This window comes from Podarcis tiliguerta (assembly GCF_965153285.1).
Source record: "Podarcis tiliguerta genome assembly, chromosome: 5".
NCBI lineage: Eukaryota > Metazoa > Chordata > Lepidosauria > Squamata > Lacertidae > Podarcis > Podarcis tiliguerta.
In genome coordinates this window covers 37,388,256-37,409,056 of record NC_139538.1, presented here as the reverse complement: position 1 = coordinate 37,409,056, position 20,801 = coordinate 37,388,256, and the positions used below count along the sequence as shown (strand labels likewise).

At 43.5% G+C, this 20,801-nt stretch overlaps 1 protein-coding gene across 6 annotated transcripts in view; it reads right to left on the bottom strand.

Annotated features, from left to right (window-relative positions):
* PFKL (phosphofructokinase, liver type) overlaps window positions 1–20,801 on the bottom strand; it is a 42,311-nt gene that overhangs the window by 13,417 nt on the left and 8,093 nt on the right. For 4 of the 6 annotated variants that reach the window (XM_083443227.1, XM_083443226.1, XM_083443231.1 and 1 more), the window contains exons 2-12: window positions 20,044–20,117; window positions 17,814–17,891; window positions 13,049–13,238; window positions 11,109–11,274; window positions 9,879–9,923; window positions 9,591–9,699; window positions 8,412–8,507; window positions 7,353–7,445; window positions 5,104–5,229; window positions 3,283–3,347; window positions 915–978 (exon numbers count right to left, since the gene is read on the bottom strand). In XM_083443227.1, the coding sequence (XP_083299353.1) occupies window positions 915–978; window positions 3,283–3,347; window positions 5,104–5,229; window positions 7,353–7,445; window positions 8,412–8,507; window positions 9,591–9,699; window positions 9,879–9,923; window positions 11,109–11,274; window positions 13,049–13,238; window positions 17,814–17,891; window positions 20,044–20,117 (1,106 nt within the window). Of the gene's footprint in view, window positions 1–914; window positions 979–3,282; window positions 3,348–5,103; window positions 5,230–7,352; window positions 7,446–8,411; window positions 8,508–9,590; window positions 9,700–9,878; window positions 9,924–11,108; window positions 11,275–13,048; window positions 13,239–17,813; window positions 17,892–20,043; window positions 20,118–20,558; window positions 20,634–20,801 lie in introns of those variants that run through there. The other 2 variants (XM_083443229.1, XM_083443228.1) reach the window with 2 other exon arrangements.

Genomic DNA, 20,801 nt, shown 5'->3' with positions numbered 1-20,801 from the left:
AGGCGGCTCAGGGAGTCAGGCATGGCACTGCTGCCTATGTCCCTGGGATGGAGCACACATGAGGGCTGCTGGTATTTCCTGCAGAAGCCAGAGGTTGCTTCTGCATTCCTTTGTTTGACCCTCGAGCAAAACAGGTGAAGATCTTTTTCCAGTACAGATGGCAGCTCTTTCCTGGGCTGTAAGGACACATCCGACCTCTATTGAAAAAGGCTGGGCATGCAAGCAACTGCTTTGAGGCTGCGAGCATCTGCAAATGGGAGGGGGAGATGTCCAGGAGACAGCACTTCTTTCGTGACTGTATTGGAAACCCTTATTGGATATACAGTGTGGATTCTAGCATACACAGGAAGACATTGTTTTTACTGTTTGTGAACATAGAATGCATGTGCAATTTGTGGACATTTTTTTAAACCTTGCATTGTATCCAATGCTGTGCCAGAAGGGTTCCACTAGTGCAACAGGACTTCTGTTCCCTTTCCTACCCTGATGGGTTCCCAAAATCAGCTCTGGAGGGTCCCTCAATATAATTTTGAGTGTGTACAGAGGGCTGGTGGGGACAGTAGAGGAAGTTCCATTGCACACAGAAGTCCTTTTTGGAGCTGCAGCATTGTATAGGTCCGTCCATCATTAAATGTCCAGATGCACCCTCTTGAGAGCTGCTTCCTGCTGCCTTGGGGCTTTTGATTTGTGCTTGTGCACACCAACTTTTTTATTTATTTAATGGTGGCTTTTTCAAACACTTTCTTTACAAGGAGCTCACAAAAACAAATTAATAACAAAAGCAACATGCTTACAACATGCAACACAGACCATGATAAATGTGAAAACATTAAAGCAGCAAAAGAAATAACAGCTATTCCTTTCACACTGCAAGAAACCTGCAGAACAAAAGATGCTTCTCTTTGCTTCCTTACCTTTTCCATTGCAGGCTTCTGGTGTGCAAGAAGCTTGTAAATGTTCCAGTTGTTTTCAAAACTCCTGGCAAAACAAGCCCACAATTATATTGGTAATTTTTATCGTAAAAAACCACCAAAGCCAAGAGACAGAGAGAAAGTCTCTTCTCTTTCTTACTTGGACTCTAGAATGCTCCTAAGATGCACAACACCTTCAAACGTGAACCTCTTTTTAATTCCTTCCAGAAAATGTACCATCACTGAAGTGCATTGTGGATGTAACTTCTCAAATTTAATTTAGCTTTTGCCTGAAAGTGCTGACCTATGGAATCTTCCACCTATTTCAATTAAGGTAAGTGAATTTTCTACTCATGCATCTTAAAGCATACTCAGACCTTTTAACTTATATTTGTTTAAACAAAAAATACACACAAGAATATTTGCACTCCCAAAAACAGTCTTAAATTGCTACTCCTGTGTCTCCTTGCCAGGAAGGTCACTTAAAGCAGGCTTCCTAATTCTCAGGGGAATTTAGCTATTGCTGAACTCCTTCAGCTATTGTTGTATTCCAAGTACCATTAGGGCCAGCCAGCATGGCCAGTGGACAGGGATGATCGAAGCAGAAGTCCAGCAACATCTGGAAGATCACAAGTTTCTCATCCTTGCTCAATCTGGTGTCCTCCAGATGTTTTGGACGACACTAAGTGGGGAAGGCTGCCTCCCCACTGTGTACAGAATAATTTATTGCCCTGTTTTGCTGCAACTGGTTATCAGTCATTTCCTCAATAAGTTATGTTTCTGTTTTCAAAATAGGCTGATAGTTTATCTAAGCCTTGAGTCTGCTATAGCAGTCACTGTGACACTGTCTTATAGGTGACAGGAAAAAGCGTTAGCCTGCAGTTCCTTCCTTAAGCATTGTTGTTGTTTAGTCGTTTAGTTGTGTCCGACTCTTTGTGACCCCATGGACCAGAGCACGCCAGGCACTCCTGTCTTCCACTGCCTCCCGCAGTTTGGTCAGACTCATGTTTGTGGCTTCGAGAACACTGTTCAACCATCTCGTCCTCTGTCGTCCCCTTCTCCTTGTGCCCTCCATCTTTCCCAACATCAGAGTCTTTTCCAGGGAGTCTTCACTTCTCATGAGGTGGCCAAAGTATTGGAGCCTCAGCTTCACGATCTGTCCTTCCAGTAAGCACTCAGGGCTGATTTCCTTAAGAATGGATGGGTTTGATCTTCTTGCAGTCCATGGGACTCTCAAGAGCCACCTCCAGACCATAATTCAAAAGCATCAATTCTTCGGTGAGCAGCCTTCTTTATGGTCCAGCTCTCACTTCCATACATCACTACTGGGAAAACCATAGCTTTTACTATACGGACCTTTGTTTGCAAGGTGATGTCTCTACTTTTTAAGATGCTGTCTAAGTTTGTCATTGGTTTGTCATTGCATTAAGGACTTACTTACTTAAAAGAGTGGCATGACCAGAATACTGGTCAAAAATTCCCTCTGATGTCTAGACTTTCAGTGGCATTGCTTACGTAACCAAAATGGCGCCATCCATGCATGAGGAAAAAGAGCAGCAGAAAAGGGAAATGATGGAATGGAGTGGCTAGAACCCTAAACAGAACCAATTCTCACCGCAACGTTTTGCATAATTCTGCCCCCCCCCCATTTTAGTTCCTGTAACACTATACAGTTATGGAGAGATCCTGCCATTGAATGAGTCACCAGAACATACAGTATGTATGTATGTATGTATGTATGTATGCTGTATGTCTACCCAAGTAGTAGTAGAACGGGGTTAAAATAGGAAGAAAACCAACTGCTCGCAATCCAAAACGTGTGAGATTTATTTGAATCTCGTGAACTAATGATCCATGAAGAAACAGGGTTAGACACTTAAGACACCCATGTTGCTATTAATGTCAAGGAGATGGGCTGAGTGAGTTGCAGTAGAAACGAGAATGAAGAAAAAGTAACCATCAGCTCTGATCATTTGGCTCACAATAAATAGGACTGGCCATTAGAAGTTGAAAAAAAGAACACAGATCCACTAACATCTAGAGACTTCCTCAAACTGTGAATCATGGCTATGGGGTGGGGAGTCAGCGTTTCTCTATGGGCAGGAAAAAAGAAGTAAGGAAATTCTGTAATATTAGAGGAGTTTTTAATGCTTTTTTTGTACCTGACTTCACATTTCCTATGAAAAAACACCTTGGAAATGTTAAGAAAAGAGAAGTGAACAAATGAGTAACAAGTTCTTCTCTTTGCTACTAAATACCAAAGGTTAACAGCAAGACGTGTCTTTATAACTGTTGTTATTTTAAATGTTAATATAAACAAACAGATGAGAGGAAGTTCAATTTCCACCCAGATCCCAGAAACATCTCTCACCTCCCTCTGAGCTGAATTGCTTCATCAAATCTTTTGTCATCCATTGCCTTCTGGACATCTTTGGTCTATAAAGATATTGTGGAGGTGGGGGGTTAGAGAATCATAGTGAGGCTCTAGTAGAAATCTAATAAAACCAAGGGTACAGTGAGATTAATTCATCTTCTGTCAATTCCTTTTAAGGACATTCATGGACACGCTCATCGGAGGGCCATTTCAGGCACAGAGAAAAAGGCAGCATAAAAAAGGGAGGCTGGAAGGACCAAAGGATTGCAAAAACCCCTGGGGGAGATGCATTGCCTTTCTACTCTCTTCTCCAAAAAGGCTGGGCCAGGGCAAACCAAGAAAAAGAACTCTCCCAAGGAGAGTTTACTGGCACAGCCTGTTCCGTCATATATGCCAGACTCCAAATGTTTATGGCACTGAAAAGGCATGGTTCAGGGGCTCTGGAGGTTCTGCGCTCAAAAATCCAAAACCATATACCTACAAACTCCATGTTGATGGATTGCAACAACTTATGCATGCATATTGCATACTTGATTTGGGAAGTTGTTGTTCATCAATTTTATTTTGTCAAAAACCAGAAGAAAATGGTTCTTCTGGTTAATTATGTTTTTAAACAGTGCTTCATCCCAAAGGATCCCAAGGTGGTAAACAAATATTCCAATAATATACAACACATGGTAATATTAAAACTATAAAGCAGTAAGTATTGGGGGTGTCGGGGAGTAATATATTCAATTTTGCTGCAGACACACCAACCCTTAAGCTCACATATCCCTGAAAACCTGGGAAGGAAAAAAAATAATTTCCCCAGTGTGTTGAAAAGCTGACAATATGAGAACAGCTGTATCTCCACTGAGAAGGAATTCCACAACTAGAGTGTAGAATGACAGAAAAGGCCCAGCATCACCACAGACCAGGCCTCAGCCATCTATGGGACCATAATAAGCCTTCCTTGCAGAGCTTGACTCAGGCCTCATGGAAAAATATGGGGACAAAAGACAACGGGACAGCTATATATAAGGGTGCAGATGCAAGGGGAGAGGCTGGTACCTATGCTAATCAAGGCTGCATTCAGACATGTTGTTTTTTTCTGTTAGTTTGATTACAATGCTAGATTTCTTATGTTTCTTTTACATTTTAGTGCATTATGGAACTGTGGCTTTTCAATCAGCATACCACCATGCCATGCTAAATTTTAATGGTGGGAAAGAACGCATATGCTGGGGTGCCACCTTACATTTTGTCATGTGCAGTTACGACACAAAACTCCTGCAATTTTCCACGTGAACAGGGTTGCAAATGGACTCTTTTGGTAGAAACAGTTAAAATGGAAATCAGTGCTAAACGTCCACTAGATTTCCAGAGGTGGTTTTTATGTTGTGTAAAAGATCACGTAAAACAGGGGAATGAGCAAGTAAGGAAATGTAACAAAAAGAGAAAAAGCAAAAGCAACCCCAACTACAGAATGCAAGCTTAGTTATACCTCCCACCCACTGGAAATCTAGCAAAACCTCATACCATGTTTTCAGATTTCTTTCTACATAGGCTATTTTTCTTGTTTGTTTCAATGAAAGCAAATAGTTTTGGTATTCCGTCTCAGATGTCATATTCCCTCTACATATGCACAGTTCCCAACCCCCTCAGAGAACCTTCCAAATATCTGCTTGTTTGCTGATTATCATCATTATGTGTCAACTGTGAAGTTCCCTGTCACCCCACACACATGTATAAAAATGGAGGCCTTCTTCCCCCCCCCCCCAATGCTGTGCTTCTCCACACTGCATATATTTGGCTTCTATGATCATGTGAAATACTCACCACTTGCACACATTCCATTAAGGGTAGGCGCACTGACTGGTTCCCGGAGAGACTGACCACACAGGCAGGAGTGTCTGGTGTTGCTTCCAGCAGTGCCATCACAGCTTCCATCCCCATTTTGCTGCTCTGGGGGACACACAATGCATTTCCAGAGACAGTCAGCTATGTATACCTTGCATATTTAGGCACATACCATGTCTCTTTGGGATTCTGCAGCACAACATGCTTTGGAAGGTTGGAGCCTTGTCTCACCAAGCACTGGAAATCATACTTCACCACTTCAAAAATGTGTATGTGTTTCAATGTAAAAACCACTGAGACAGAAAGATGGGGTAATTGTGACGCTAACAAATGCCCACGGTTTTCACATCAGCAGCAGCACACAACCTGTATAATATGCATCTCCTAAAGTTACAAAGCAGCAAGACTGCAAAGAAGTGCTAATGGGAAAAGGCTTGCCTTGGAGACATATAAAGAAACAAAAGACTCCCAGCAGCAGGAATATGAACTGAGATGATAGAAAGAGCCAGTATTCAAAGTTTCCTCTAACAGAAAACACTCTTCCCAGGTGTTCACACATTAGGAGCAGCACAGAATGGCTTTGGTCCACAGCCGCTCCCTCTTACCCAACAAAGTTCTGCAGTGCTATCTGACACGTTCTCATAACAGCTGTTTTTCCAAACTACTGTATTTTCTCTCTTCTTAGTGCATGTTGCTAACTATCATGTCGACCGATCTTGTTTAACAGGCCTAGAGAGCCACCTCTTCAGAGGAAACTGAATACGTGCAACTAATTGGGTTGTTTGCTTTACTGAGAAACGGAAATCTGTCTTTTTCTGTTAGTTCCCATTCTTGGTAGTGGCAGATAGGAGCAGCCTTTACTTTGAGGGCAGTGCTTCCTCTGGGTCACAGGGTCAGCTTGCAAAGATGCCAAGGAGGGCACTGCCAGGCTGCACCAGAAGCTGAAAAATAACTCCTCCTATCCTGTAGTACTGGATACACCAGCAGTTTGCAAAATTCAGCTCTCCAAACACCAGGCTGACCAACTGGACAAATATTACTGTAAAAACACATCTAATGGACCATTTCCGAAAGAGAAAACACGAAGAAGATGGGACAGAAGGTCATCCCCAGGTCTTAGAACGGTCTAGCCTACAAATGCAGAAAAATATTCACCCACTCCTTTCTTGCGGCACAGGAATTCCTGATGCGATTTTCCTACCCTGTTTAATAGTGTGTGTTTGGGTGGGAAAAGACTGCCTCGTTTCAATACCACTAAGAGTGCAGGAAATCCTCTGGAGCAGTGGGAAACGTTAAGACAAAAAGAAAACCATGACCTAATGAAAAACCTCTCCTTCCAAGACCAGTCCTAAACAAAGAGGAAGGCAAAAGAGAGAATAGAAAAAAGAAGTAGCTAAGTATTCTGAGCTCTGAATGGAGCTCTGCTGAGAATCTTGCTTTTGACCAGCCAAGATCAGCCAGGGAGAGTTCCCAGCCCTTGGATTATTTACAAGTTAACTACGGCTTGCAACAAGATGTGGCACTATCTTGAAAGTGAAGACTGTCCCATCCCTGCATTGATGAAGAATACTGAGATCCTGGAAAATTTCAAGGTTAGCGAAGGTTTCTATTACAGTAGTGTTAAATAGAAATGGATCAGGCATTCTACACAATGGAATGAAGAACACAAGGCTGTCTCTATGATGCACAGCAGGGTTTATTGTTCAGACAGGACTAAGTCACACCCAGAGATCTAGAAGCACTAGCCTAAAAGAAGGACCAGGAAGCCTCTGGATTTAACAGCAGAGCCTGCAAAACCAGGACAATTTTTCTGTTTGCTTCCGAGTGGCCAAGCCAAGAATAAACAAAGCAAACACCATGAAGGGTGCAGAAAATGCCTTCTTGCCATCCAGTCTACTGCATTTGCCTATTGTGAGTTCTGCATGCCAGTTTTGAAAGAGGACTTGCAGTACAACATACCAGCAGTGTTTCCTTTTAGTTATGGCTCACTTATCTCCACCTATATACAGTGGGGCATAATGCTCGACCAGTGTGGGTGACTGATTTCTAAATGGCAGCAGGGCACATGCACTCAGTCTGTGACGTTCCTGCTTTTTTCAGGGTCTTCAGCTCTGACTCGCCTTTCTGCTGCTAACACAACGGCACTTTACCAAGAGAGTGAGAAGCCATTCCTTAGACATACCCTGAACATCCCAGACATCTAGCAAAAGAAAAAGAGTAACACTTACCAGGACACGATCAAATGCTGAGGGGGTCCCACCACGCTGCACGTGGCCAAGCACAGTCACACGAGTGTCGAAACCCAGGCGCTTGACAACCAGCTGATCAGAAAGTGGGGGAAGGGAGAAAGAAAATCTGGAGTTAAAGTATGCTTACAGCTTCCCTGTACCAGATTCCCTGGTAAACTGGGAGAGGGGCTCTAGGTCAGACATTTATTATTACCATCATTATTACTATTATTATCAATTTATTAATCACCTTCTAAACTACTGTCTCAAAGCAATTTACATGATGAAAAACTGCTAAAACCACAAATATAATAAATACATTTAAAACAAGACTAAAACCCTGTCAAGTGAATACTCATAGCAAAGACCCATTTATCCAATTGGGAAAGCCTCCTGGAACAAAATGCATTCAGCTGCTTGTGGAAAATGCTGATAGTAGGTGTCAGTCGTATATTGACAGGAATGCTGTCCCACAGAAGAGGGGTGGCCACAGTAAAAGCCCTGCTCCAAGTTACCATAGGTCAGGCTTCTGGTACCTATAGGAGAGACTCTCTTGTGGACAGCAGTGATTTATTGGGTGTGTAAGGGATAAGGCGGTCTCTCAAGTAACTTGGTCCTAAGCTGTATAGGGACTTGTATGTTAGTACTAACACCTTGAACGTGGCCCAGTAGCCAACTGGCAACCAGTGCAAATCCTGCAAGCAAATTGTTTGCCCCACAAGCAACCTAACCGCAGTTTTCTGCATCAGCTACGGCCTCCAGATCCACTCCAACAACACATGTAACAACACATAGAGTGCATTGCAGTAATCCGTGAGGTTGCCAATGCAATGTTTACATCTGCATTGAAGCTGCAAATGCCCACTTTAAAATTCTCTGGAGTGATTCAAAGCCTGAAGAAAGCTGGGAAGCCCAAGTGAAAAATGGACAGCTGTCAAGTTCACAGGATATTTTTATACTCAAGATAGTTCCAAAATATGGAAAAGCCTGTTTTCTAAGAACCGTGTGCTGAAAAATACTTTCACTGCTATGGCTCTACAACATTAATCAGTTACTTACATCCTTCACGTAGTTAGAAGTGATTGGTTTTCCATTCCTGTCTATGGCACCTTCAGCGATGATGATAATATTCAGCCGGGATCCTCTGCTCCGGGTCTATCCAAAGAAAAATATGGAAGCCAATGATTGATCCATCAGGGAAAGGCAAGAGGCTATGTTAACGGGGACTCTCTCATAATCCTAACATTAACACCTTAGGCTTGACAGTCAAGCCTTTTCCCATCAGCAACTTTGCAGTTCAGGGATGGGGAAGCAATGGTCCTCCAGGTGTTGCTGCTCTGCAGCTCCCATCACTTTTGACCATGGTGATACTGCCTGGGGCTAACAGGAGTTGGGGGTGTCCAACAATATCTGGAGGGCCAAATGTTCCCTGCCCCTGTTGTAGTTCCTGCCTGCTGAGAAAGGATGACTAAAGGCAGCTAGGTGGTTCGGTATCTAATACTAAGATATTAAGAATGGTCTGCTGGATCAGGTCAGTGGCTCTTCTAGTCTAGCATCCTGCTCCCATAGTGACTAATCAGATGCCCATGGGAAACCTGGAAGCAGGGCCTGAGCACAACAGCGCTCTCCCCTCTTGCCTCCAGGAGTGGAGGGAGAATGCAGCCAGGGTGGCTAGCTTCTGATAGCTTCATCCTCCATGCATTTGTCGGTGGCCATCACTGCCTCTTGCGGGAGTGAATTCCATGTGCTTCGCGAAGGAGTATCTCTGTCCCAGATCTTCCAACATTCAGCTTCATTGAATGCCCTCAAATTCTAGTATTAGAGGAAGAAAAGCTTCTCTCGATCCACCTTCTCTAAACTAAAAAGCCACCAATCCTCAACTCTCTCTTTCTTGAGATCCTGTCCTTTCCCCCCAGCTCCATGCCTCTCTAGGCCAGCTTTTCCTACCCAGTGTCACCTGCATTTATCTGCAGTACAGCATACACACAAAGGAAGGTCTTCCACAAAGAGCAACACATCAGCAGCACAGAGAGCTCTGGAATGCTGCTGTGAGCTGGTGCACAGTGCATTAATAGATCTGATCCTGTAAGCTCTCTGGAAAGAAATATATGGCCCCATCAACTTAGATGCGACCACTAAAGAAGAGAATATAAATGAAATCCCCCCCCCATTTGTACTCATCAGAGAAAGAGCACACAATTTCATTTTTGTTGTGCAACAGATATCACCGACACCCACCTCACCAAGCCTCTCACACATGAAATCCTCCCAGTCATCCTCAGGAGGTGACTCAGGGATGAAAAGCCAGTCTGCACCAGAAGCCAAAGCTGAAACTAATGCAAGGTACCTGCAGAGGAAGAAGAGAGTCAGCTTGTGAATGATGAATCCCGGGCGTATCAATCACGGTGAAAGATTTGGGAGATGGGTGGGTGGGTGGCAGGCATATACCCATGTTTAGATTTAATCCCCAACTGGAAACCCAGGTCTCCCTCAACGAAAAAAATAACAAGAGAGCTCTCTCCTTACCCACAGTGCCTGCCCATCACCTCCAGCACAAATGTTCTCTGGTGACTGCAAAGCAAAATAAGAGAGTAAAGACTTGTCCAGATGGTCATTCAGTGCATGCTTCAGTTGCATCTTCTCATGAGTGCAGTATTTACACACACTTTAGCTGGACAGGAGAAGAGACAGCATCAATGCTGGGAGCACGAGCCCACAGATGTGCTTGAGAGCTTGCTGCTGGTGAGCACATATTTCATTTTGTCTTTTCCCTCCAGTCTCTTAGGCCTTTGAAGGGGACTCTCCCAGGTCTTGGGCTGACTTTGGAAAGAATCGAAAAGTCTCCAGACTTGGGAAAGAAAATCTTGCTGCTTACTCAGCAAACCTAATTGTGACAGGGATGAGCACCTGAAGTCACATGCACATCGGAAGTGCTCAGAAGGATGTCACAATTGAGACTCCACATTCTCTTGCAGAGGGAGGAGCGACCAAAATCTGTAGGGCCTAGGTTAGAAAATGAGCCACACCAGGAAGGAGTGAGCAGGGAGGTACTGTGCTGCTGCTTCTCCTCCACCTCTCTGGAACAGTGTAGGGTTGTGCATTTTAGCCCAGGAAAGATGCAGTGCACTGCTACTTGTGGAAGGAGCAGAAGGCTGCTGAGGCAGTGGCTGCTTGCCTCTGAAGATCAAGGAAGGCAACCAGGTCTTGCTTCTGAACCATTTGGGCAAGCAGATATTGCTCATATGGTGCCTCCAGCACAGGAACTCCAAAGTGAAACAGTGCTCATGTGGCAAAGACTGCACATGTCGTGCAGGCAGGTAGGGATTCACATTTTCTTAGCAACATGTTGCTGAATGAGTGGGGAGAAATATAACATCTCAGCAACACAAGTGTCATCTTTGATGAAGACATCTGTGTACTTGGCTAATGAGTTCCTTTTATAATGCAAGGAAAAATGCGAAGGGTGGCATTCAACTAAGGTTTACTCAGAATATACTCAATGAAAATGACTGTTAGGTCCATTGATTTCAATGGCTCTAAGTTAATTGTTCTGGGTGGTGCAATATCTGGGAAGGCTCTAATAGGGAGTTAGTCCCAGAAAAGCAGGTTCATCACACCTACACACCCTTTGGAAAAACGCTTCTGCAGGGCAGGAACTAACTGCTGGTTACATAGCTCTCAGGCTTGTCCTAGGCATGCTGCAGCCTTTTGTAAAGGAAGATAGGAAGCAAAAGACCTGAGAAATCATTTGCTGACCTCTGGGCAGTAGTGGTGATTGCGTCGATCACCTCCATGATACGGTGCAGGGCAGAGTCAGTGCCAATGGTCATATCTGTACCACAGAAATCGTTGTCAATGGAGCCCACCAGGCCCACAATGTTTAAATGACAGTATGTCTGAGACACCTCCTCAGTGATCTTCCCTGAGGAAGAAAGAGAGAGAGAAAATATTAACAAATGGATATGAATGAGAGATGGTCTGTCTAGGGAAAGGACTATGGAAATGACAATTACATATGAAGAGAACATATCCTAAAGTAGAAAATAGGATGGTGTTAGCCCAACTGGAAATGGTTAATTGTTAATTTGAGTGAAGTTATATTTCTTTCCTATTAACTTGAGACTGTAAATGAGATTATAACCTTAATGTCTTTTCAACTTGATTTGCAATTGCATCTTGATAATCTGAAAACCATAATTTGGCACTGATACTAGCTTGATTGCAGAATCATGTTTTTAACTAGGGGGGAAAAAAAGAATTTTAAGAAGGAGCAGGGCAGCAAATTAAGCCCCACAAATTAAGTTAGCATTGACTCCACTAAGACGGAAAGCTTTCTAAATGCAAGTATAACTAGTCTCATATACTAAATGTGTTACTATTGTGTAATTTTTAGAGAGATGAAAAAGCCAGACTCATTTGTTACTTGATTGTTTCCTTTCAAACATCTTGGCCATGGATACACAATATCATGTAACTGAATCACTGGCAAATTTTGTATTCTAAGCTATAAAGATTGCTAAGCAACTTTTTGCAGAATTAAGGAGTGCTCGTCTTTAACTTAACTGCCTGGCGTGCTCTGGTCCATGGGGTCACGAAGAGTCAGACACGACTGAACGACTAAACAGCAACAACAACAACGTCTTTAACTTTGCTCTATTTTGTTCTTTTTAAAAAATCATGAACAATGTAGTGTTCATAGACACTCTTGTATATTTGAGTTTCTTTTCCTCTCCATTGTATGAAATTGAAGGTCTGCAAACTGTTTCCTCTCCATTTTATGAAATTGAAGGTCTGCAAACTTGAACAGTCCTCAGTGGTCAGGCTCCTGTGTATTTATTTCTGTGCTACTGAAGGTCCCTTCTGCTCACTGCATGCATGTATTGAGGAATGAAAGGGTAAGTGGGTGTGTAATTGAATGTAAAACATAGTCACAGTAAGTTTCAAGGCCCTTCATAGTGATAAACTTTCACAGAAGGTTGAAGTTGTAAAGACAATCCTGCCAGGGAGGGAGGTTGGGGAAATTAAATGGGGGGAAAGCATGTATATGAAACTGCTTCAGAACGAGTTTTTAATGCCCCATTTTCCTTCCTCATACCGTGTAGTGTTTTTGTACTGGTAACCTGCATCTTACGGTTCTTTTATTTACGTGATCATAGCTTTGCATGGAAGCTGAAATAAATAAATGGACAGCGGAAGAAATCCAGTCTCTATTTATTTATCCCCACCCCTGTGAAAGTTGAAATTGCAGGCTTATCCAGCTTTGGGAAGGCAGTGCAAGGGCTCTGACAGTATCCCAGGCCACCTGTAAGGTCCATGCCCAGGATACAGTAAGTTGTAAGGGAATCAAGCAGGACATTTTACTCATGACACCCACCCACCCCCGTTTTTGTTTTTGAACTGACAACATTTTGAAGATATTGAGCAATGGATGCTCTGTCCTCAGTGGACTGTGAGTGGGTGGGGTTAAACCAAACCTTTTTTTTGGCAGGGGGTACCTCTACAAACCTAGCATGCTGATACATCTCTCTTGTTTCTCAAAGGCTCAGTTTTGGCTCCAATTCTATTGGCCTTTACCATGTGGGTTCATTGTTATGGGGATTTCTAACATCCAAGACTGCTATTGGGATTTCTCTGATATAGGCATCAGGTTGACTCACTGGAGTAGTGCTCTGAAGGGGACTAAGGTTCACACGTACCTTCTTTGACCAGTTCCTCCAAAAGACCACCCCACTCCGAGCGGAATATATTTGCACCAGTCAGGCTTCCGTCCCCACCAATGACGCACAAGTTGGTGATGCCGTGCTGCACCAGGTTGTAGGCAGCCTGGAGGCGGCCCTCCCGGGTTGTGAAAGCTTTGCAGCGGGCACTGCCAATGATGGTGCCACCCTACAAACGAAGAAACCAGGTGAGAAAGGAAGTTCAGAAGACAAATCGGAAGTCAGCAGACAGGTCCACGGATAAGCACAAAGGTCATCAACATCTTGAAGGGCTGGGAGTTCCAACAGGAATAAAGCATGGGGACTTTCTACATCTGGGTTGGGGTTCCCCTCCAGATGTTGGATTACAAGTCCAACCACTCCCAGCTGGAATGGCCAATGAGAGCTGTGGCCCACCAAACCCCAGAGGGCTACAAGTTTCCCAACCCTGTTCTAAACAGAGATACTGTTTAAAAGATGGTTTCTTTGAAGTTCCAGATTCAAGCAGAATTGGATTGCTATATCCTCTAAATACAGAAGGCATATGCCACATCAGCCCAAGAAGTGCAGGATTCTTATTTCTAACCTGATGTACCAGGGGGCTCCAGTGCTAGTGGGTATGAAGATAAATGCAACAACCCCAAGGCATGGGATTACCCTGATACACTGTTATGTATACTGAAATGCGAAGAAGGGATATGGAAATGTCTCTTTCTCTATCTAGTCATGCTGCTGCCAGAACGGTGATCTTCAGTGGACTTGGTGTTGCAGTCTTTATAAATCATGTACTGTTGCAGTCCTTATAAATCATTTTATTGATAAACAGCAGCTCTGACTATTGCTAATAATAATAATAATAATAATTTATTATTTATACCCTACCCATCTGGCTGGGTTTCCCCAGCCACTCTGGGCGGCTTCCAACAAAGCATAAAAATACAGTAGTCTGTTAAACATTAAAAGCTTCCCTAAAGAGGGCTGCTTTCAGATGTCTTCTAAAAGTCTGGTAGCTGTTCTTCTCTTTGACATCTGGTGGGAGGGTGTTCCACAGGGTGGGTGCCACTACTGAGAAGGCCCTCTGCTTGGTTCCCTGTAACTTGGCTTCTCGCAGTGAGGGAACCCCCAGAAGGCCCTCGGCACTAGACCAGGTAGAACGAGGGCACTAGTCCAGGTAGAACGATGGGGGTGGAGACACTATGTAATATGTACCACTGAACAGCTGACTTCACTATCAGGCAACTCTCCTTTTGAAAGGGTCTTGGACAACACAGCTAGAGGAGCACAGGCCTGGCCCAGTCTGTGTGCTGCAACCCAGCCAAGTGTGACAAATCTGCTCTGTCCCCTACCATAACACAGGGGCATCTCTCATTTCACTCAAAATCACTCCTGCCCCTTGATCAGTGTTCAAAACTTACATTGTTCTAGGTGCATTTTGCAACAGGGAATTTCATTAGCGCAAGCAGTTTCTGAGCTATGGGCACAAAAATGCGCCTAAGATTTCAGATTAAAACTGCAGAGTGGAAGAAAAGGAGCACCTTTTTCTGCCTCCCCACTTCCAGCTACTCTCTGAAGACTGGAGAAGAGACCCTCTTAAGAATATTGAGGGGGTGGGCAGCGGAAGGACTAGGCCGTGTGAAAAATGAACATAATAGTTTTAGCTGCAGTTCATTCATTTTCAGCTTTGTATTCTTGTTATAAAAAAGCGCACCTAGACATTCTGTTGTTGTGCCCATAACCTAGGTTTAAGGTGCCATTTAGCTCCTGGCTTTCATATCTCAGTCTCTAACACTGCCTTCGATGCTCTTCACACAAAACTGCTGCTCAGTAGGATCTCCTGCTGGGATCCTCACAATGTTGATGAACGCTGCTGTGACAGGGGAAATGATCTTTCTGAATGCCCTCCCCACTCTTGAACAGCACAAGAGCTACGGGAATAGCACCACAAACCTGCATCCATTGAGCTAAAACTCCAGACTATGACCAACAAGCGTCACTTTAGAGCAAGAAAACAAGAGGGGGTAGAGGAACACAACAATGAGGGATGCAAGTGTTACTGGAATAAATACAAAGAGCAATGTGCTGTGAAGGTCTGTAGAGGGAGAACATGCTGTTAGCACAGTTAAGATTCCTGCCGTACCCTGCTAAAGGGGTGCACCAGCACCACAGTCACTGACACAGCTGCCACCCTTGTCCTCATCTTTCTGAAGGTAAGCCTACATGGGCAGGTAAAACAAAGCACTGCAGACAGCATGCTGGCCTTGCTTAAGCCCATCAGAAACAGCGGGCTGCATTGACAGCATCAGAAAGACATGGAGGGTGAGGGACAAGAAGGGGAAATCCTGCAGAGGCATGCAAGACCAGAATGTTACCTGAGGGAAAGGAGGCACACCAGTCAAATTGGGAAAGGCTCTAAGAAGGGGAAAAACAACAACACAAACACTATTAGGAGGGGGCTGAGCAGGTCCCAGTTCAGAGAGCTCCTGACAATCAGGATCACCTAGGAAGCAATTCCAGCTCAGTGGTGCGAGAACTACAGCACTCCCACCCTACCCGCGGGCGGTAGATGTTATACCCAGGTGAACGGAGCTGAGTTGGATTAGACCCAGCCTACAGCAGAGTTTCTGAGACATCTGGAATTACCAGGTGATAACTTGGGCTGTTATGATGAACCAGGTGGAAAGAAATAAAAACAGGAGTGGAGTCAAGAGCCAGAAATTGCAAATTACACTTAGTTATATTCTATACACCTGAACAAAGCAAGGTCACTTCAGAGAGAGAGGGAGAGATTTATTGGGAAAACACAATTCTCACATAGGTAGGGCTGCCATATGTCTGGACATAGCCTGGATTAGGCCTTCGTAAACAGTGGAAATCGCTACAAGTGGAGTTTTTGGAGTATTTCCTTAAAAATTGCTTTTTAAAGTTTTGTGTCCAGATTTTCACTTTTAGAAATATGATAACCCTACACATATGTATACAACGCAGGAAGCTGTGGCCATTTCAGGGTTCCTTGAAATCTAGACATGCATCACACATGTATTTTAAATATAAGCATTGACTCTGATTAGGCATTTTAGGTAAAGAACTTAAAATTGACAAGGCCCTGCCCTGATGATGATTTCTCTGTCAACACACACTTTTTTGAGCCTGAAGAAGGAAAAAGGAAATTTAGCACCTGCCTAATAATAATAATAGTAATAGTAATGATAATAATAATAATAAACAATATAATGTGACACAGATATTTTAAAACTGTGCCACCACAAATTAATTCCTATCACTTGTGACTGTGGTGGGCCAAAGAATGCATATGTCTAATCCACCCACAATAAATGGCTCTTTTTGTAGCACAAACCCAAAGCCACCATTTGACCTTCCCTGAAACCAAGCACACTGAAGAAATCATAAAGGTGAAAGGGCAAGTTAAGCATCCCAGGCTGACAGATGAAATTAAAGGAGTCTCTCTGGAGGATGGCCATATAAAGTAACAATGACTGACAAGGAAAAGTGATGTAATCTTTGGACTGGGGAATGCATCAGGTATGAAATAATGTGAAATCAATTAATTAGGAGATTTAACTGACTGGATTGCTTTCTCCAAAACTCAACCCTTTCTTGTGATTCCTCCAAGAAAACATTTCTTGGCAAACTACTGCAAAGCTTATGCTAAATATCCCAATTCAGGGAGGGACCCTGCCTCATCTCACAACTGGGGCCATATCAGGTGGAGAGGCTACAAGGGACCTCTGCCTGAGACATGGAGGACCTTACATAAGAACACAGGAAGCCACCTAATACAGAGTCAGACCAAATTGGTCCACCTGGCTCAGTACTCTCTATACTGACTGACAGTGTCTCTCTGTGGTTACAGGCAGGAGATGCCAGGAATTGGATGTGGGGCCTCCTGAAGCATGTGCTCTGGCCCTTTCCCAATCTTCCTAAAGCTTCTGCTAGCTGGGACAAACAGTACCAGGTTAGAATGAATGGGTTCAATTCAGGGCAGCTCCTGCAATCTTATTATTCAGGCTTCCTTTAGAAGTCAATTTAAGAGCACGATAATGTACCAAAACACTCCTCCTTTCTCCCTGCAGTGGCAGCCAAGTACAACTCCCATCTCCCATGAGGCCACACTAGGCAGCTACAGAACCTTTCTTAAACAGACCAAGGGATCTCATTTCCAGTGCTAGTCAACATACATTTCTGGTCTGTTACCTAACCAGCTGTGCCACAGCTATACCCACTGCTGTGAATTCACACATTGTAGACTCTTCCTCCAATTGATGCCTGTTTCCTTCCTTCTAACATGGAGCCTTCTAGGAGAAGGAATACCTCACTGCCTCTCCAATCAAGATTTTGTTCTTTATAAAGGGCACAGGAAAGCAGGGGAGGTGGAACAGGTCATATCTGGTGATCTGGGAGACAAAGGCCAAGAAGAACCAAACAGAGCTTTTGCAGAACTATGCAGGCCATGTTGCTACCTCAGCACAGTCCTTCTCCCTTCCTGTGAGGAGAAAATTGCATCTGCATGAATTTGAGAAAAATGGGACCATGAGAGGATGTGGTTTGTCTTCACTAACACCCATAAATTAGCACTTCAACTCAGAAATGTACAACTAATCTAAACAACTCAGAGAGCTACTGTAAGTCAGAGCTCTGTACTCCAGAAGGCAATGTGTGGCTATAGACGGACCTGAGATGGGAAATGTCATGAGGCCTGTCTGCTTCCACAGCAAGGAGTCAGGCAGCATGACCATTTGGGCCTTACCAGTTGAATGATGTTGGATACACTGAGCCAGTTTGCTTGCTTGATATTCTCTCCTCCTTCTACCAGTCCCTCGTAACCCTGCAAAGAGGAAAAAGAGCAGTGTGAATGCGTCATTGCACTAGGGAAAGTTTGCTCCATGACCCTTTAAAATTAATCCAGCATAAGGAGTGTTGCAAGAATCCCTTAAAACAGCTCTAAGCCACCCATATTGTCTCCATACTCCTCAGATCACACAAAGACTCACAATTAAACGTGAAGCCCTTGAATATACAAACATAAAGTTGCAACAGCTTCAAGGACACACATTACAAAGACAAATGTCATATTATCACAACATTTCTACAGGATTTGATCTTGAGGTCTGGCAATTTTTCAGTACCACAGCAAGAGTTCTTGCATAACTTGCTGGACTGTGAGAAGCTCATGAGGAAAACTATGGAACTGTCTGCCACAATTTATAGGCAGTACAAAGTGTCTTGTGGATTTACAGTTTGAAAGTTATCACAAGAACAAAGGCGTTTTTGCCATTGCTTTAACTTTTCTATGAATATACTAATGTTTTTGAAAGATCCCTCAATGCTACTCAGCTGCAAAAAAATATAATGTATTCAGCATTTGTTCTTGTAAAGCATGTTGTTAAATTATTATACTACAATTAATTTTGTATGTCAGAGAATGCACAGACTGTCAATTTTTGTGAAGGGGTATCCTAGGTGACATCTAGTTCTAACTTGATCATCATGCCTCCCCTGAGCCCCGTTTTACAGTTGCCTCATATTCCTGGCCAGGGGCTGCCATGGTGCCATGCACTGGGCTCTTCTTGTGAGTCATGTGATCACTAGTCAAACTGTGAAACAACTGCATCCAGGAGCACTAGTTTACTGCATGACTAATCATGCTGTGAATTGTGAAATCTGGCTTCAGATGTGACATCCAGTGCCTGTATGACGTATTAGATTCTTGGTTTCCTTTTTTAAAAACCACACAGGCATGCTATTTAATCTCAATAGGTGATGGGGAGGTTGTTTTTAAAAGGAAGCAGCAAAAGACAGGATCCAGGTGGCCATACACACTTGATTAATTTGCATATCTAATTTTACTTCCTGTATATTCATTCTTAGATGCGGGTGGCGCTGTGTGTTAAACCACAGAGCCTAGGGCTTGCTGATCAGAAGGTCGGCGGTTCGAATCCCCACAACGGGGTGAGCTCCCGTTGCTCGGTCCCTGCTCCTGCCAACCGAGCAGTTTGAAAGCACGTCAAAGTGCAAGTAGATAAATAGGTACCACTCCAGCAGGAAGGTAAATGGTGTTTTCGTGTGCTGCTCTGGTTCGCCAGAAGCGGCTTAGTCATGCTGGCAACATGACCCGGAAGCTGTACGCTAGCTTCCTCAGCCAATAAAGTGAGATGAGCGCCACAACCCCAGAGCTGGTCACGACTAGACCTAATGGTCAGGGGTCCCTTTACCTTTATATTCATTCTAGAAACTGCACCCTGGATTTCCCTAACTTCAAAGGACTATTTAATGATACTGATTCTGCCCGTGGGAAATTTGCAAAATTCACCTTTCCAGGCTGTGGCTTTTTAGAGGGAAAGGAGTGAAACAGTCAGTTATGTTTCTTAATCACACAACCCCTGCTAAGACAATTTCTGAGCAACAACCTTCAGAGAAAGAGACTGATGCTGTTACCACATCAATGAGACCCAGGCCTACTTCGGAAGATACTCTACCTTCTTCCTTTGACTGTGTAGAGGTGGAGTTCTTACCATCCTATTCTGCCTGCCAGGCACACATGACCTGCCTTCGACACTCCCAATATGTTCACAAAGTTTGAACAGCGTTATAGATCCATAAAATTCAATGCACATTAGCCCAAATCACACAGTCAATTTCCACCCTCACCCTGCCAAATCTGGGAACTGGCCCTTCCCATAGTGGAATTTATGCATGTGTGCCCAATGTAAACATTACACTCTAGCATTGCAAGTGGTGTCAAAAGGATGGATCATCACATGGTGGGCAGGGCAGAAAGGTGTGATCTCACTCTCCCAGTGCTAAGAGGAAGAAGGTAGGAAACAGTCTAGTCCAAACCAGGCTCCGCTGTCATTTACATGATTCCAGAGTCTCCTGGCAACTATCCAGCAATTTTAAAAAGAACAAAGCTACACCAATAACCACCCACATGCAAAGAAAAAAACAACACAGCATTTTGATGGGTAAAAATTTTGAACCTCATAGATCAGGAACACTTTTGCTCCAATATATATCCCCATGCGAGTCACGGCTCGGACAGCAGCATTCATACCTGGAGAGATAGAAGACAAGGTAAATAAATGATACAAACCTGAGCTAAAGTGATGCAGAATTCTGCACTTTTATTTTGGTAAGAAGCATAGCTAGTTTTGAATAAAGCAACACACTGCAAAAATGTTGAATTCTCACTTATTTTCAAGGAAGGGCACACGAGACTTACAATTCCCATTAGCTCAACGAGACTCAGGAAGTTGTCCTAAATACACTTACTAAGGAGCAAGCTCCTTTGAACACAGTGGGATGTCCTTCTGAATGTTTAGGTTTGCTTTGTTACAGTGCTCAGGGTGGCATTAGTGGCATGCAAGTTGCCAGTAACATGTTAAAACTCCTTGCACAGAAAAGCTAATACACTCAAAAAACGAAGGCAAGAAACAAATATAATTGGATGAGAAAAGAAATATGTATGAAATCCCACAAAAATGGCATAACATACCTGGGAAATAAAAAATGCAACTGCAAAATGTTTGTCTTGATGTATTCAGTGTGTACATTTGACTTTATTTCACTTTAGCTGCCAAAAGAAAATGCCAAAGCTGATGTTGCCTCCTTCTCACATTGGGCAGAATTACTGGAGAGGAGGGAAGTACAGTATGTTCTTAAATAATATATATATTAACTTTTAATAAATTGTTATAAATTAACCAAGAGATCCACCTGACTTTGGCAAAACAGGATA